The sequence below is a fragment of the Pithys albifrons genome, chromosome 9, assembly GCF_047495875.1.
Source record: "Pithys albifrons albifrons isolate INPA30051 chromosome 9, PitAlb_v1, whole genome shotgun sequence".
In the NCBI taxonomy this organism is placed as follows: domain Eukaryota; kingdom Metazoa; phylum Chordata; class Aves; order Passeriformes; family Thamnophilidae; genus Pithys; species Pithys albifrons.
This window is the reverse complement of record NC_092466.1, coordinates 9,069,442-9,087,726: the sequence shown is the minus strand read 5'-3', so window position 1 is coordinate 9,087,726 and position 18,285 is coordinate 9,069,442. Positions and strand designations below refer to the sequence as shown.

At 42.3% G+C, this 18,285-nt stretch overlaps 1 protein-coding gene across 4 annotated transcripts in view; it reads right to left on the bottom strand.

Moving 5' to 3' along the window:
• Positions 1–16,777, bottom strand: part of CCDC186 (coiled-coil domain containing 186) — a 33,616-nt gene extending 16,839 nt beyond the window's left edge. The window contains exons 1-4 of one of the 4 annotated variants that reach the window (XM_071563571.1): positions 16,647–16,777; positions 4,181–4,868; positions 2,285–2,411; positions 208–336 (exon numbers count right to left, since the gene is read on the bottom strand). In XM_071563571.1, the coding sequence (XP_071419672.1) occupies positions 208–336; positions 2,285–2,411; positions 4,181–4,851 (927 nt within the window). In that variant the 5' untranslated portion in view covers positions 4,852–4,868; positions 16,647–16,777. Of the gene's footprint in view, positions 1–207; positions 337–2,284; positions 2,412–4,180; positions 4,869–8,669; positions 8,736–8,865; positions 8,883–11,713; positions 11,721–16,646 lie in introns of those variants that run through there. The other 3 variants (XM_071563573.1, XM_071563572.1, XM_071563570.1) reach the window with 3 other exon arrangements.
• Between the last annotated feature and the right edge of the window lie 1,508 nt (positions 16,778–18,285).

Here is an 18,285-nt window from a genome sequence, read left to right as displayed (position 1 = left end):
ACATATTTTTAGAAGAGTTATCAGGTACTTTAAAGTGTTAAGAGCTATTTGGAAATTCACTGATAACAGTTATCAAAGCTACACATGTAACTGCACACGAGTAATTCCAGTTTGGGAAAATTTTGCCCTACCCAGTGATTCAACAAGTTTCCTACAAGAACCATGTTGCTTATTACATGCTCAATAATTTAAAGTTGTCCATATTACCTGTTCCATTCGAAAGGCCATCTCTTTATGCAACTGCTGAATAGTATTTTTGGCTGCTGCATCTTGAGTTACAAGTTTGTCTTTACTAGCTTTCACTTCTTTATTAAGCTCTTCTATTCTTGCTTCCAGCTGGAAGACAACATTATGATATAATTACAGGGAAAATAACACTTTGATCATGTTTTATACAGGCAGGAACATTTCACACAAAATTAGATGCTTCAACAGGTATTTACCTGTATTTTACACTTGTCAAGATGAAACTACCCATATCAACATCTAGCTTTGCATGACAGTACAAGCATGAAAGATGTCACTTCTCATCTTCAGTGAGACTGAAGATGCATCACATCAAGTAAAACAAAAGACACAGTAATTTACTACACAAAACTCCAGATTGACAGCAAGTGCTGAGATGCCAGAGCAGAGCTGGCTGCTATCTGATGTTTCTTCACCTTCCACCCTTTTGTTCCTATCCTTGTGCCATATCCATCACCATGCCAGCAAAGCAGCCATGCGTCCACACTGAACTAGACTGGGAAATAATTCATTGAAAAATAACGCAGCAAATGAAGAGGAGCTTAGTCATTCATTGTGCTGGCACTTTGTTTAACCACCTAGTGAACCAAATCAGAGCCCTGATCCAGCTGAAGAATAATTACCCACGTTAACTGGAACACTTCCCAGAGTGCATTCACTGCCAACTCATGCAAGTCCAGTAGGAGCAGCGTGGGGGCTCCATAAAGCTGTGACACTGCCCAAACCTTGTTCAAATTGTGCCTAAAGACTATCCCCTTGTCCCAGGGGAAAGCCAACTCACCAAAATTAGGGGTTTAATTTGCGTTTGGGGACAAGGAGCAAGATCTCAGAGTCAGTGTCTTACATTTTTGGGCAATTCCAAGCTACTACAATAGAAGTCCAGAACTACCTAAAATGCTCTGTTACCACACCATGACCTGATCACACACCGTTCAGCTTTGCAAACGTATCACTGCCCATACAAGAAGTTATGCACATGAAAGCATGCACAGTTTGCTTGGCGCTGTGAGTGCAGCCAAGCTTTCATTCACTTGAAAGTCATCACAGAATACCAACTCAGAAATTCTAACAACAAAATACGCCCATCTCAAATGAAGAAATTCAAGTGTTTCACAGCAAAGTATCTTTCAATTCCAGGTGCTATCCAACCACCATATAAAACTATTACACTCCAAAAAGAGTATTTTCTGAAATGACTTGCAAGCATGTAATATCACAAATTCCCTCACAAATACTTTTATTCAGAATGGGATAAAGCAATTGCTGCATGATACACCTTCGTGAAATCATACAGTGCTATCGTGGAAAGACAGACAACAGAGGATCAGTGAGCTGCTCATACTGATTTATTCAGGCATAAGCAATTCCAATTTGTAGACTAAAAATAAGACTTTTCAATTCCACTTTCAATCACATTATGGATTTTCAAAGACTCTTTGCAATTAAACAGTCTATGGACAGACTAAGCCTCTATATACATGAATATATTCCTCTGGAACTACAAGCCTGGCACACTGTTTTGGGAACACATTTCTGTGTGATGCAGATATGAAGAGAGAGACCTGACAACTAGGAGAGTCACCAGTACTTTGACAAACAGACATTCTTATTTTAAAAGCTATCTCTTGCCAGATTTCCAAGATATTATCTGCAATCAGCTGGTCAGTCAACTGTAGGGACATGAACAGGTATGTTTGCAACAGACAAACAGTGACACCTGATGTGATATCTTTTCTTCCTAAACTAAACCCAGCCTACATCAATGCTCACATCACGTTACTCCTCCACCATTTTCATGGTTCTGACAAGGCCCTGGGGAAATGCCTGTATCGAAAGTCAGTTCATCGAAATACAATAAAGACTTTCAAACAATTTCTTGAAATAGAAGAGCAGATTTATCCTCTTAAAAAGCTTAGAATAATAAGCACTGGCCTCCCTTCCTTCTTTGTGCTACCAGGGATGATGTCTTGTTGAACAGTGGCAATAGACTCTATATACAGTGAGATACTAACCAGCACTTCTGTTTTGTTATCTGTACCTGCTTAATGATGCCGAGGTGCTGCTTTTCTGTTTCTGTTCGTTTTTTCAATTCATCTTTTAAGTTGTCCTTTTCTGAGCAGATTTCCAAAATCAGTTCCTGATGCTTTTTGTTTTCTTTAATCAGTCTGTAAAGGAAAAAAAAAAGAAATTAAAAACAAGGTACATTGTTTGGTTTTGATTTTGAGATACATGGGTTTTGCTCATCAATCTGCAATATTGAGAAGTCAGAAACCTTAATGCAATTCATGAAAACCTTACACACACACACACACACACACACACACACACACACACACAAAAGAGAATAATGCTGTGCATGTGGAACTTAACTACAAACCAAAAAGCATCTTCCTTGTGAGGAAATTGCTTGTTTGCAGCATTTTAGGGTTGTTGTGGTCTATGACAACATGAGACATTTGGTAACTCTATGAAAATCCAGAACTATACACAGTACTAATTTTAAGGCACATGTAAGACAGTCACTTCCAATGAGACAGTCAAGTATCTGAAAATGCACAGATTTTGTCCACGGCCTGGTAAGAAATGTAATCCTGATTTTTTTAAGTTCTAAGTAGGTATACAACAAGTGTCCATGCTCATGCTTCTTATCAAATTCAATTTTTAGCAATAGTTGCAGTTCAGCTCAGCTATTTGAAGCCAACACATTCCCAGTTTCACCTTCTAGCATAAAACTCAGAAGTTTCACTGTCAGAACTGCTGAATAAAAAGCCTCAAATGCATTTACCAAATACATGTTCATGTAAAAACCCTTTTGTATGTATACATAACATATAGATACATACATGAACATTTGTCTCTAAGAAAGGAATGGGTCCATGGCTGAAAACAGTGACCTGCGTGAGTTTACTGTAAACAAGTAAAACTTGTTAGCTCTACAGAACTCCTGGAATTACAATTATTTACACACCCACCACTTCAGATTCCCACTCCTCTCTGTAACTACTCAATGTCTAACTGTGCATTCTCACACCTTCCTTTCATCAACTGACTTTCCTCACATTTATGATTTCTGAGGTTAACTGGTGAAGTGCAACAGAGTATTTTCCCTACTGGGACTCTCTCCCTCTATCTGGTTTCCCTTCTTTTGATGTTCTCCCATATCAAAGTGTTGAAGAGCCTTATATGAAAACCGGAACACTCATTTCCAGCTCTGCAAAAAGGAATAAATATGAAATTAGAGGCTACGTTTTGTTCTTAAAAAAAAAAGGGGCAGTTCTAAAGAGGTAACAAAATATGAAACGCCAAGTAAGGGATCATTACATCAAGCAATGAACTGGATTTTGATGAACAGAAATATCTTCATCTTGTACATACTGCCTGGTAGAACTATTAAGACTAGTTCATTATAGCAAAGCTTGTAAGCCATGCATTCCAGAAGTCCTCCTACAAAATGTGGGAAAACATTGGTTCATCTATATATGACACTTCCAACTCAAAGAACAGCTCTCAGCTGATTAACAACTTTGCTGGATTATGACAGGAGACTGATTACTACTTGAAAGAGAAAAGATTCAATTCTCTAAAGACACATAGGGACTGAATGAATTCTGGACTATTTTTATGTTACCATTAATTTACAGTATTTAAGTAATTCCAGACATTGGCAGACAGTGATAGTTGGCTATTCAGTTCCTGCCAAATTGTGCAAGAATTCAGATATCTAACCACATGCTATATTTACAAGGACACACCACAAGTAAAAATAATTCCTCACTTAGAGAACATAATTAGAAAAAGCGCATTAACTGTCCTTTTAAAAATGTCAAGAGACAATTGGCTTCATAACAAAATGTTATATGCAGATATACACAACATGCAGCTGAAATTGTTCAGTACAAACCTCCAACTGTGATGAGCACACTCGAATACTTACTTTTTTATAGTTTGTTCTTGCTGCAGGTATTTGTCTTGCACACATTTTTCAAACACAGCCAGGGCATGTTCACCCTTCTGCACCCCATTTGGGAGTTTTCGTTCCTTTGAAAAATCTGTGGATAACAGTTCAGACTCTATTTCCTTTAGCAAATCCTCCTGTGAGGAAGTCTGATGGATTGTGGAAATAAGCTTCTTTGTGCAGTCTGTGTCAAAAGGGCTTTCTGAATAGATTTTATCACTCGATTTTTTCACAAAGTCAGACTCCTCCCTTAGATCCTGTAAGATTTCCATTAATGATTGTTCTGTCTGGTTCGATTTTGGATTGTGTTGCTCAAGTTTTTCACTAGGTAAGTGTTCACTTTTTGTGGAGCCTTCTACCTTTCTTTCACAGCAGGAACTGGCACAGCAGTCTGTCCCTCCACTCTGCTGCTGTCCTTCTGTCCAGGCCCCACTGCTGTTTACACCAACAGCTGTTGAATCCTGATCCGAGGGCAAACTCGATTCCCTTCCCAAGACACCAGCACCACCTCCAGTAGAACCGATGCCTGAGCTGTCCTCCACTCCAGATGTTTTATCACACTTCCCGTTGTCTGTGGTCCTGAAAGAAGCATCATCTGACAGACTGGCTGACTCCATTGTGCTTTGCATTTCTGGGAAGTACTCCTCCATAACCTTCCTTCGGAAATCTAGATGCAGAATTCACATTACAGAACACATTATATTGAAACTCAGAAGAGACTGAGCAGAAGTAAAGGCTACTACAAAATTCAGAACATTATGTTAAGTGTTATGCAGAGTTTGCTTCTCTTTCAGCCCAACTTTTAAGTAAATGCTTCATTACAAGTTTTTCTAAAACAAGGTGAGAAATAAGGGATTGCAAACAGCAAATAGTGAGATAGTTAATGCCACGATGATAAAAAAGCAGAGCTTTTTAGACTAATAATTCTACCATTTAAATTCACAAAAATTCCAAGTAATCACCTGAAAAGCACTTCAGATATAACGACAAAAACTTAAGGATCTAGAGTCTTAGAGCTTTCACTTTCCTACACATGATTTGATAGCAACAATGTGTCTTTACTTACTCATTTTTACAACATAGGATGACTCCCCCATCCAGCCAGAATACTCAACTTCCTTACTGTCAGATCACACAACAGTCATACAAGCCAGTATGTGCACCAAGGAACCCAAAGGAAAGGGCTGGGGGAGGATGGGGGTGAGATTCTCCTTTCCCATCTGCTTTCAAAAAACCAAAATCCCCTGTGGAAGAGCACAGATGGTCTGTGGCAGATCTGCTCCCTCAAAAAGCAGCTTGCAGAGCAAACATTAGAGGACTTGAAAAGCTCTGTAGTGTTCTACCAGAAGGACACCCACCATCTTGAGACCCCAATAGCCAGAATACTTATGGAAGAGCTGGTTCTAATGCTGTATCTTCTTTTTCAGGATTCCCAGATGGTCAGGTGTCTGGTAAGACTACTGGCAATTTTAGCAAGCACAAGAAGCCCTTAATTCCATTAGGAGAAATTTATTACAGCAGTCCTAACTTTCAGATGCAACCCTATCCCCCTAGAGTGGATAAATTAGGCTATTTAAAAACAAGGCAAATTCTTCATTTATAAATTCAGCTCTGCTATTCCAACAGTTGTCTCCAAGGAAGCAAGAATCTTGCCACCTTGCAACATCAAATTTGTTTTCATCCTTGTTTCCTCATTCATTCAACTCACACATCCTCTGACTCACTCAGCTCCATGCCCTGCCCTTTGCCTCACACTGAAAGGAAACTCCTTCACACTCCTTGGCTCCACTCCCTCCGAGTCCTGCCTTATTATCCAACATTCCATACTAAGGTTCACGTTGCTAAAACAGACGGATACATGAGTCCCATTAGATCTGCTACTAATTGCTACCACTATCCCCTTGCACTATGAGGCATAAAAATCAGCTAAGCAAACAAAGCAGCAGCTTCAGCCCAGCTGCTTCTACCAGAAAACACCATCATACAAAACACCTCTCACAATCTGAAACCAACAGCTGAGCTTCAATTGCCTCTTCATCTACAAGAGAAACACATATGGAAAACTGAGTCTATGGCTGACAGGATGAAAGGGAACATTGTCACAACTGGACAAGAGTCATAAATCATCAAACAAGAATTATGCATTTATTGTGTAACATGCAAACCACTTTTGGTTTCAAAGCAAAAACCCTCAGGGCTACAGTCTCTAACCCAGTACAAATCAAGAGGAATAAATGGTAAGGGAGATGTACAGATGAGAGAGCCTGCATACAATGTAACACTTTTACAAGGATTCCCCATTTGACAAATAAATCTTCTCTGATAATTGACAAAATCCCTGATTCCCCTTTGCTTCCAAAGTTATGTTTCGGTCAACACTGGAGCCAACAAATCCATCTACCTGGTTTGTGCAGTGCAAACAAATGTTCTTTTGGAGCCTTTCTGCTCTTTGGTAACTTCTGCTGGTAATGAAAGCTCACGAGGTACTACTGATATTCCAAAACCAAACAAACCCAATTGACAATCTCAATGTGCAAAGAGCGTAACTGCAAGAAAAAGTATTCAGTTTGGTAACAGCAGAACACGTTAGTTCCTACTTCATTAAAAAGCTGTTAAAACCCAATGCCTTCCAGACTGGTACACTTAATACAACCAATAACCACAAGACAATTTGCAAATGATGCAGTTAAGATGGAAGAAAAAATTCACCTTACAGTATCTGTTCCCTCTTGTCATAAGTGGTTTATAATCCACACACTCAGCCATAAAAGATGCATTATTAGCATAAAGCCGAGGGACTATTTTTTTCTACAGCAGTTACTGCAGTCTTAAGTTCCTGCTGATTCTTTCTCTGGAATGATCAGGTTTTTTTAGCTCCTCTTAAGCTTTTTATAAAGTATCTTCTGAAGTGTTATAAAATGTTCCAGAATGTGCAGTTGTTTGATGAACTGCTGCCTCAACCCTGCCCATCACTGCCCAGCTGCTGCAGGTCGCCTCTACCACAAGAAAAGAAGTGCTGGAATCAGATACATGAACATCCATGCTGGTTGTTAAACCTAAAATTTACAGTCCAGTCAGCAAAGTGGGTAGTATTTATCTTCATATGAAAGCAACAACTGAAAAATACAGCCCTGTTAAGAGAGCACATTAGGAAGTCACTAAGTTTTCCTCCTGTGTTACTTCCTTCTGTAAATAACACTGTAATTAGTATTAGGGAGAAAGGTTAATCTACATGGAAGCAGAAATTCAATTATTTGCACAGCTCAATTAGTCACAGCGCAAAAAAATGGTCATGTACTCCATATACAGAGTAACTTCTAGTTAATATCAATCATAAAGTGTACATTTTGTATCAAACATGTGAGGAATTTGAGTAGTGATTATATAAATTGATTAAAACATGAAAAGTAAATTATGATGATTCAGTATTCCCTGCAATCCTACTTTGATTTTTAATGGTACCTAGAATATAATTTACCATGTCAAGTTCCCAGTGTTTCTGATTCCAATACACTGGATTTTAAGACTTATCTGTCCAAATCTATCTGAATCTGTTCATGACGCACATAGATTTTTTCCCCCTACTGTAACAGATTAGTATTAGTCTTTACATTCTAATTACTAACTTTTAAACAGAAATTAAACTTAAGAGTTGACCAAGGATCACAATTTATTTCCACATCAGAAATGTCCAAAGACTTCATGTGGAGCAGTGCAAGTTCACAGTGATACTCAAATGTCTCACACAGAATCTCAGACTATTCTGAGTTGGGAGGACCCACAAGGATCATCGAGTCCAACTCTCAAGTCAATGGCCCACACAGGGGATTGAACCCATGACCTTGGCATTATTACAACCAAGTTTTAACCAACTGAGCTAATCTCAGGGTCTCCTGAATATCCAAAGTCTGCTGTGCCTACCTCAGGCAACTCAATATACCAGATCCCTCCTTTATAATGCCAGAGACAGAAAACTCCAGTAGCATTACTAAAGAAAAGGCTCCTGGGCTTTGTGAGCCAAAGGTTTTGTGTGAAAGAAGCTTAAAAAGATCAACATTGCCAGCATAAACACACAAATACAGATAATATTTGGACACCAGCTACATATTTGATAGCAGCTTCATGCCTTTCCAGGTTTAATATCAATCTTCTATTACCCTACTCAGCCTGAGAAATTACTTTTCCAAAATGAAGGAAGTACTACAATTACGTATATTGCAATTTAAGAAAACAGAATAGTTGAGTGCCTTTTATGAGGTTTTTAGAAGGCACCAAAAACAATCAAAAAAGGCAAATCTTGACTCAAGCAAGTGAGCTGGTTTATTTAATGCTATGTTCAAACACCAGACAACCACCCAGAAAGGGACAGCAAAGTGCCAGGGGACCACTGGGTGACATTCCCTCACTGTTTTGCTGAGCTTCCACCTTCAACCACCTGCTGTGCTCCTTCCTCGGGGCTGGTGCTCACCTCTACAATACAGCACAAATGAGTGGCTCCTCATCCCCTCCATGTGATGTTCGTCTCACCCTCGCAGTGTATGTCCCTTCTGCTGCCTCTGCCACAGAGACTGTCACCACCACCAAGTCCGCTTAAAACGCCGACCACAAACTTCTCTAACTCACATTCTGAGATTAGCCCAGCCCAAGCTTGCTTGCCCACATACCCTGAATAACTTGCCATCCATCCAGTGCAGCCTGTGAAAAGCTTTCTGTCACCGGCTTGTGGCACTTTTCTACTGCTGTGACAGGACTCTCTGCACTCATAACTGGTTTGACCAGTTCTCTCTGATTCACAGCTCACAATTGGTTTGACACTCTAACACACCTCCCCTGCTCCCGCCCGTGTTCCACAGCTGAGCACACAGCCGGCTGTGTCCCCACAATGCAGCAACACAAATGGCAAGCAGCAGCAATTCCGAACGTGGTGATTGAGCAGCAGAGAATGAGGAACAGGAGCCCAGCTCAGCCAGGCTGTGCAGAGTAAAGGGCCCTCGGGCCGCCTTTGCACAAGCAAACAAAACATCTCCCTGCATATATACATCGAAACATAGACCAGATGTACCCTCCAAAAGCCAAACTTTGCCTTTTTTTAAAACATACACTGTTTTATCATAGATGGGCTCTTCAAAGATGCAAAGCCCATACATACTTTTCCTCATTACTCATAAAGTTTAAATCTGCATCACCACATACAATCTCCAAGTCCTAAGTAAAATTTAAAATGGGTAAGTAGTTAAAACAGCAGCCACAGGACATACAACATTAAAGGCCAGTACTGGGAAGGGTTACAAGCATTTATCGTGCTACTTAAACTGAGATGTGCTTATCTGCTAAACTGCTGATAGCACAAGTGACTGGAATCAAAAGCAGGGAGCAGAGTGTGCCAATACAATGAGTAGCAACACACCAGCTTTTTAAGACAGAAACCTCTCACAGGTATGTAAGAGAATGCAAACACAGGAAATAGCGATTTCTTCATTCACTGTACTGTCTTTGTCACACAATATAAACATACTCTACTAACTGCTAAACAAATGATAAAAATAGGAACAAACGTGACATTCACTTAAGCTCTTCAAGAAAGTATCTGATACAACAGAAAAACTGAGTAGCTTGGTAGAACATCACAAATCTTGATAACATGCCAAAAAAAAAAAAAAAGAAAAAGAAATATTTCCTGTAGCCACCTTTAGCAGCAATCCAAAGAAGCACATGCTTTACCAGTGAATTCTCACTTTTGAGTTCATTCAGTCTGCTGGCACAGAGAAAAGCAGTTTCTGTAATAGTCAGTCCTTTCCTTTCCCCTGCTGAAAAGTGCACACAGTCCTACTTTTTAAGGAAACTTGATCCCCTCATCCGCAGCTGCTCATCCACTGCACCTGTTGAAAATCCTTCCCCCCCATTCCAGGACTGCTAATTCCCAGACACCAGAAGGTAATTCATGATGAAAGCAATTCCCTGTATGCTTTCTACTGTCTGCACAGATCTAATTAGGAACATAACCTTGCCCAGCTATGGCCTGCTATCCTGTGAGTACAGGCACGCACTGACCATCTTGTACATTTTAATTCACTATTATGCCATTTCAAACTGCCTGCCTGTTCAATCTTCCTATTCAATGCAAACGTAATTCTTTTAAATCCCTGACTACAAAGGACTTTCCTAAACAGAGCACTATTAACTCCAGCCTTCAATTTCTGAAAATAGGTAGTTTGACCCAAACTATCACCACTTAAATTTTAAATATGCAGGAAGGAAACTACTCTGTTTCAGGCCAGTTTTAAAATACATGGAAGAGGACATCTAAAGAAACATAATAAATTATAGGAAGCGTTAGCTGAGGTGTGACTGTCTAGAAGAACTCACTAGCAAGAAGGTAAAAAAAAGAAAGTGTGTGCCTTGTCACCAAGTAACTATCACAATGGGGCTCTTTTACAGCAAACAGATTAAAGAATGACAGAATTGTGTGCCTGGCATGGTACTGTAAGCAAACAGACTGACAGCCAAGGTCCTGAGAGGTAAAAATCACTGCTTTACAAGGAAAAAACAAGGTATTTATGCTACAAAGCTCAAAAAACTGCAGAGAGAGGCAAAAAGGGAAAGAGGGACTAATGCTCCATGTCTGTGTGCAAATACAAAACCTTCTTCAAGCCAGGGTTGGGAAAAAAGCAAAGAGCATTGAGATAAGTGACAGAGGCACAAAACCTTCTGAAAGGGGAGTAATAAGGTGTTAGTGCAGTAAATGCAGTTCACTGTACATGAGACACATCCAACCATGCACTACAAAATATAATGGCCAACAGCAGTCAATTAGATGGGCTCCTTTCAACAAGAAAAGGTTTTCCATCACCTTTGGGTAGGTGTTTTTCACTCATGGCTGTGCTCCTAAGAGAGACCTTGTAGCAGAGCCACTGATGAGAAAGGAATCATCTACTCTCCAAACAAGTACCTGTGCAATCCACAAAATCATGAAAAAACAGCTCTCACATCAGCTGAGACCATATATGCTCTTCAGCTCTGGACATATAAAATACCAGGTTTTACAGTATACAAAACAAGATCATTTTTGAACAGAAGTACAAAGTAAGTTTGCAAAGCTTTCCTCTTCCCATTTCATAGCCATCACAGCAGGGTACTCAAATTTCCTTTAAGTAATAGCCTAAAGTCACAAAATTACTGAAAGCTGCAATGCAGATAAAATGCATTTCAGAGAGCAGATGGGGGACAAGGAAAGCAGAGATGAAGTGCTCCGTGGCTCATGGGCTGATGACTCCAACAGTCAGTAAGTCCCAAGTACCACGACGTGGCCAGGCAGGCAGGTCAGTGACAGGAAAATCTGGGGACACCAACACAAGCAGCTCGTGTTCACACAAGTAAGTCCCTACCACTCTTACACGGATGTCACCTCAGCACTCACAGGGTTGCTTTGTCACTGCAGTGTGTGCTGTAAAGTTGCTAAAGCAACACTGCACATCTCAAAACAAAGTTCACATGTTTGCAGGAAAAACCTACCTGGAAAACAAGGCCCTTGAAATTGCTTCAGAGCAATTCTCTTCATGTCGCAATTTGCAGTTCTTACTTCCTCGTTCTTTCTCAAGAATTGGATTGATGGCTCACAAAATTGCTGCTGTTATTTTTTATTTTGCTTTTCAAGATGGCACATTCTCAAGCCAAGTTTCACTGGAAATTCATCATAAAAGTCTAAGCAAACACCCTTAAGCAACAGTGTCTTCACACACTGTAATACTCACTAACCTTCCACATTGGTTCTGGTTTCCGAACTATTCGGTTCAGGTTCAGAATGCACTGTCAATAACCAGGAGAGGGAAAAATGCCTGTCCTTTGGAGAGCTTCTTATGAAGAAATCTATAAAAGAGGTTTATTCTTAACATCCTCAAACTGCTCAGTGAAAGCAAATCATTACTTTTTCACAGGGCCTGACCAAAAACCTTGAGCAGCACTACACAAAACTCAAATAATGAGCTGTCTATCCCAGGTGCTCTGTTACTGTTCTCTGTACTACATTCCAAATTATTTTACAAACATCTCTCCTCTTCTGCATCCTTCTCTTCAACAAAAAAAAAGCTTGCTTGATGTATGGATTTTACAGATATGTTTTTGCCAGCAGATCCCACTGTTGTGGGGACAAGTGAGGGAAAAACAGGTTCACTTTGATACAGGAGGTGCCAGACATTTATGAAACATTCCAGTTATGGCAAAACTGAATTTAGCAAAGTGGACATAGAGCTTGCCTACATATCTAGAGACCTGTAGGTTTTATCTCTATACAGCCCAGTGTTACATGAACAGAAAATTCAACACGCAAGTTAAACCAGTCAGAAATTTAATGCTTTACCCCAGTGACTGCCCTGTTTGTTCACCTTCAATTCTTCAGACAGTGAAGTAGAGCACTGAAGCACCTGAAGCTACAACTGGACTACACAGATACCTGAAACTGCTTATTTCATTACTGTGGCTTTTTAACAGCTCTCCAATCATCAGGAGGTTTGTTCGCCCAAGTTTAAAAGTGATGAAACTCAATAAAAGGAGATGAACTGAACTGAAAAGCATCACACCACCTAAGAAAAAGAGAATTTCTAAGCTTAAGAAGATATGCAGTTGACCACCACTGCTTGTATTTCATACAAAACAAAGGGTGGCCACGAGGCCTCAGACACTCACGATCTTCCTGTATTTACAGAGAACACATACAGGAAAAAAGCAAACACACCTGAGTCCCGCCTACACCAGCTCTCCCGTTGTTAATTCACTTTTGCCCAAGACCAAATAGAAGATACTGCACTAATTCAGGCAGAAGATTATTGGGGTGTTGCTGAGAAGGAAGATGCAACACAACATGGTCCCTCCACACAGAAATGCTCAAGGACTGCAACACAGACAGGACAGCTGTGACTCGCAGCACAGGTGGAAAAGCTGCCTGTGTGCTGGGACATCGAGCTCTCCAGCCCAGGCCCAACTTGATACAGCTCCTGACTCGGCTCACACAAAGACTTGCTTTGATGCACACACTTGAAAGGGAGGTGTCGGGGTGACAGTGTGTGTGTGTATCTCCTAATGTCTGAGGTAATTAATGAATGCACCCTGAAGGACCAGAGAGCCACCTGTACAATGTAGGGTACCTTGTAACCAGTAGAATGTTCCATGTATGTTAGGTGAACTAACTAACCAATAGTGTGTTGGCATGTTATACACAAGAGTAGATAAAAGTGAAGCTGTAACTAAAAATAAAGTCCTTTGTCTTCAGTGTAAGTCTCCTGACCAGACTGCAGCCTGACTTGTCTCTGCCTCCTCTGACCGCTGCAAATCTACCTTACCCTGACAGGAGTGGAGCAGTGCGTACACTCAGTGGGTACTCTCAGGATTTCCTTGCTTTTATCAGGTTAATACTTTACCTCAATTATTTTTCTCAGGTTTTTAATCTGACTTTATTAAGTACCACTGATTACATAGAGTCATGCCAGCACCAAGGTGCAAAGCGCGGCACTTCTATCAATTCTGTGAACGTGGGTCAGTCAAGTACTTTAGAGGACAAGGGTTACTCAGGCCTTATCCTTGTTTGCGTCACAAGTTCCACAGCTGAACAATAACATACAATTCCTTCAAGGCACCACCAGGTTCTCCACCAGCCTCATGCACATGGTTAGTAACGTGGTCAGATTAACTCCACTTCTGGAGTTCAGTCACAGCACAACTCCGAAACAAAGTTCATCAGTTTAAGGTTTAACAAGTGAGGCTGGATTTGTTCCCATCACAACTCACAGGGTACACCTTGAGAGTTTTATTTTTTGTGATAATAGTGCCAAGGTTGGAAACTCATCTATCAGGGGACAACATACAAGCAAAAGCACCCTTTTACTGTGAACTTCATGAGACGGATACTTAAGGGTTTATGTACAGACTTGCAACCTGTTAGCAGAGTGTCTTCAACACAGAACAACTCTTTAATTACGAAAATGAATCTCCACTTCAGAAACCAATGCAATGCCAGCAACGGCATTACTGCAACCTTTTGCATTTTGTGCCTGCAGCTCCGCTTACAAAAGGGCAGGAGCAGCCTTGTCAGTCATTACTACTACCCTGTTTGCACTCACATTCTGACACTGATAACATCACCTGTGCCAAGAAGAATGTCTTAAGGGAGGGGAAGAACTCAAATTCATGACTGAGTACACAACCTGGACAGAGCACACATTCTATGACAGGTCTGGTACACCTATAACAGAGCCATAACTCTTGCTCATACTATAAAAGTTGGAGCATTGGCAACCTCCTCATAAACCTGTAGTGTCATGACACTGGTACAATACAGACCTTGGCATATTTCATATTAGAGATGACAGCATGTTTGCTTTAAATGGCTCTTTTCAAATGTTGCTTCGGGAACACGCAAAAGGATTGTAAATTCCAACCATGGCATTAGTCTGTGTGATCACTGTGTGCTGGAAACACCACTCAGGGGGATGGGAAGGCTCTACCCTTTCCAAAGGTGATTTTCCTAGAAAGTTTCTCCAGTACCCTAAAACAAACAAGTGAAAAACTTCAGCCCTTTAAGGATGTGAACAAGTTAACTAAAAGCTCCACAGAAGACCAGCTTCTGTTGATTAATGAGCTAATATTATATACAACATTATTACTATTTAAAAAAACCTCACCAGTATTCCACACACTTTTTGAAATTAAGGTCATGATCTTCCCTACTATGATACCAATTTGTTTCTCATGAATTTTTTCACCTTCAATTTGATGCAGCACTGTCTTAGTCTATGACTTCAGGATAAGAATTATCCATAAGGCTTTCCAACACTGTTTTTGGTAACAGGAAAGTAAGTTCAGAACAAGCCAGCCCAGAACCAGGTACAGGATATTGATTCCCAGAACCCACATGGTAGCAAAACTTGCAGACTACTGATTTAACATGCCTAATTAACACCGTAAAATCCAGAAAAACACTTGCTATTTTTCATAGCTCTTTAAAAAGCCAGCTTCAGGATATCCAATATTAGCCTTGGGTAGTGTTAAGCAACATAGCTGCCAACTGTGACCTAAAAAACCTCTCTCTTGTGTTTGGTTCTTTGGTCCTTTTCTCAACACTTTGAAACACTGAAACTCATAATGTGAAAAAACATCTGTCAGCAACTCCAAATCAAGTCTTATAAACGACAGAAAAACACTGTTTTTAAGCCAAAACAAGAACAGATGATGGAAGATTTTCAGAAACAGAAAAGGACTCAAAGGCAATACAGAACTAGAGTTGGGGTTTTCTTCATAAAATGTCATTTCAAATGTCATCACAGCCTCTTGAAACCACGTCACTTTCAGCTTCTCATACCTCTAGAGCTTAACCATCTCCTCCCCAAAGTCAATGGCAACGAAAGCATTCTTAGCAGCCAGTGATTATATTTTGTTGTGGATAGAGAAAAGCCGCTCTGGCTCATGGTGTTACAACAATTTCCTTATACTACAAAACATACTCAAGACACTGGCCACATGTGAGGTTTTACTGCATTCTGCTTGCAACATTTTAATTTCTGAAAAGCAGTTTTACAAGAAGGTAAGGTAAAGCAAACCAGCGCTAAAGCCAGAATGCCAGACTTCTAATCTTACACACAGGTTTCAATTCTTCAGGAAATCCTCTCCTGCTCTGCACAGACTCTTGCTTGGAAATATACACATACCGGACTCACCTGTGCAGATTATTTTCCAGGACAAAAGCCAAAATCCGCAAGCCTACATCATAATCACCTCACTGAAGTCCTTCTTTCAAACCCAGAAGGGCAAGCAGCTTTTGCAAATACCACCCGCAAGAGCAAGGACACGCAATCCACCGCAACACCGCAGCCGGCTCTGACAAATAACCTTCATTCAGGCATAAATTACTGGGGTCTGTTATCTAATTATTTAACCACACAGAGAAATCAACCCAGTTAATACCGTGGAGAAGAAAGCTGTGAAGAAACAAAGAGGCTGCGGGGCAGCACCGGAGGCAGCGCCGCCCGCCCGGCGGTCCCGGCTGGCAAGGGCACAGCCAAGGCTGGTCTGTCCCTTCCCGTCCCTGCGGCCAGCCCGGGGCACGGGGAGCTGCCACCTGGGGAATTCTGTCCGTCTGTCTGCCTGGTCGCCTCCCTCCCTCTTCCCCCCGCGGCCAAATTCCCCCAGGGTTTATCTCAGTGAAGCGATCCCTGGCCGCGACCGCGCCGGGCAACGCCGCCCCATCCCGTCCCATCCCGTCCCGCCCCGCCGAGCCCCGCGCAGTGTCCTCGGTGTGCCCGCGGGGCTGGGGGGCGCCGGCACCGAGGACCCGCACACCGACACAGCCAGACACAGACACACGGACACAGCCAGACATACAGACAGACAGACAGACAGACAGGCAGGCAGACAGACACACAGACACACACACCCGTCGCCCGGCGCGGCCCCTCACCCGCTCGCTACGCGGCCGGCAGGGCAGGCGGCAGCCCCGCCATGGCAGCGCCCGGCCCGGCTCGGCTCGGCTCGGCTCGGCTCGATCGGTGCTGGCCGGTCCCGCCGGCCCCGCGCGCTGACACATCAACAAAGATGGCGGCGGCGGCGGGCGGGGCCGGCCCGGCAACGGGGCGGGGGCGGGGGGAGCGGAGCGGCCCCGGGGCGGGCCCGGCGGAGATGGGAGTCTGCGGGCCCGGCGGGCAGGGTGCTGCGGGCAGGCTGCTGGGGGCCCTGCCCTGGGGCGGCTGCGGGCTCGGCATTGGGGTTGCCGGGGGCCCGGCGGTGTGGATTGCGTGGCCCGGCACTGGGGCTGCTGCCAACCCAGCATTCGGGCCGGGCGCTTTCGGCCCATGAGGTGTCGGCGGGGCCCGTCTCGTCGCCCTCTCCGCCGCCGCCGTCGTGTTCACAGCCCGCGCTGCCCAAAGCTGCGATCGCTCACGGGCCCAGCGGCACCAAACGAGGTGTTTGTTGTTCTCCGGCGGTGCTAAAAGCGCCAAGCGGCTGGAATTGGATATAGGACATGGGGAGGTTTAGGTTGGTCTTAAGCTGTTCCAAGCTTGGACATCAGGAAGAATTTTTTCACAGAAAGGGTGATTAGACGTTGGAATGGGCTGCCCAGGGAAGCAGTGGAGTCACCGGCACTGGAGGTGTCCCAGGAGAGACTCAGTGTCCTGGTCTGGTTGACATCGTGGTGCTCAGCCATAGGTCGGACACGATGATCTCAGAGGTGTTTTCCAACAGAATACGTGACTTCACATAGCAGATAATCTAGAGCATATGAATAAAATATCTTTTAATCTCAACCCCTTGTCATTTAAACGACGCCCTTTCTGGGCAAGGGATGTGGTGTCAGGCATTCTGTGGCACTAGCCAGGAACCACAACCCTGAGGAGGTGCCATACAGGGGGAATTCTTCAGCTCGAGAGCTTTCAGACATGGTCACAAAGATGCCTCTCCTTTTTGCTGGGTCTGTGCACAACTAATGAGTAATAGAATCTCTTCTCCCTTAAGCAAACAGCATCTCATTCTCCAGAACAAACCCTCTGCACCCACATGCCATGTAGGAGTCACAGTCAGTCCAGTGATGTTAATAAACAGTCCAACTTCACTTAGCACCTACCAGGATTTCATTCCTAATTCTGATTGGATTTGAATGGAACACAGCTTTTTGGAATCCAGAGCATGACATAAATGCCATTTTATTTAATACAAAATAAGTTGAAAAAAACACCTTAGCAGGCAAGCTGTTAAATGAAAACAGTTGTATTTACTCTAGCAGCTCAGAGAAAAAAAAGCACTGGCATCTCTCCTGCAGTAACTTTTTAAATATAATTATAGAAAAGCAAGTTAAAATAATTGAATAATTCAGGTTGGAAGGGACCTCAAGAACTTACCTATTCCAATCCCCTACTCACAGCAAGACTAACTTTGATGCTAGATTAGATTATTCCTTTACTTTGGCTAATTTATTTTTATATACATAGAAAAGCATACACATATCTGCATGTATGAAATCATCATCTAACAGTGATGATTTCTGTCCATACTGCAGATGACCTTGAAAATAGAATGTGCTGCATAACTTTACTTACAATCAT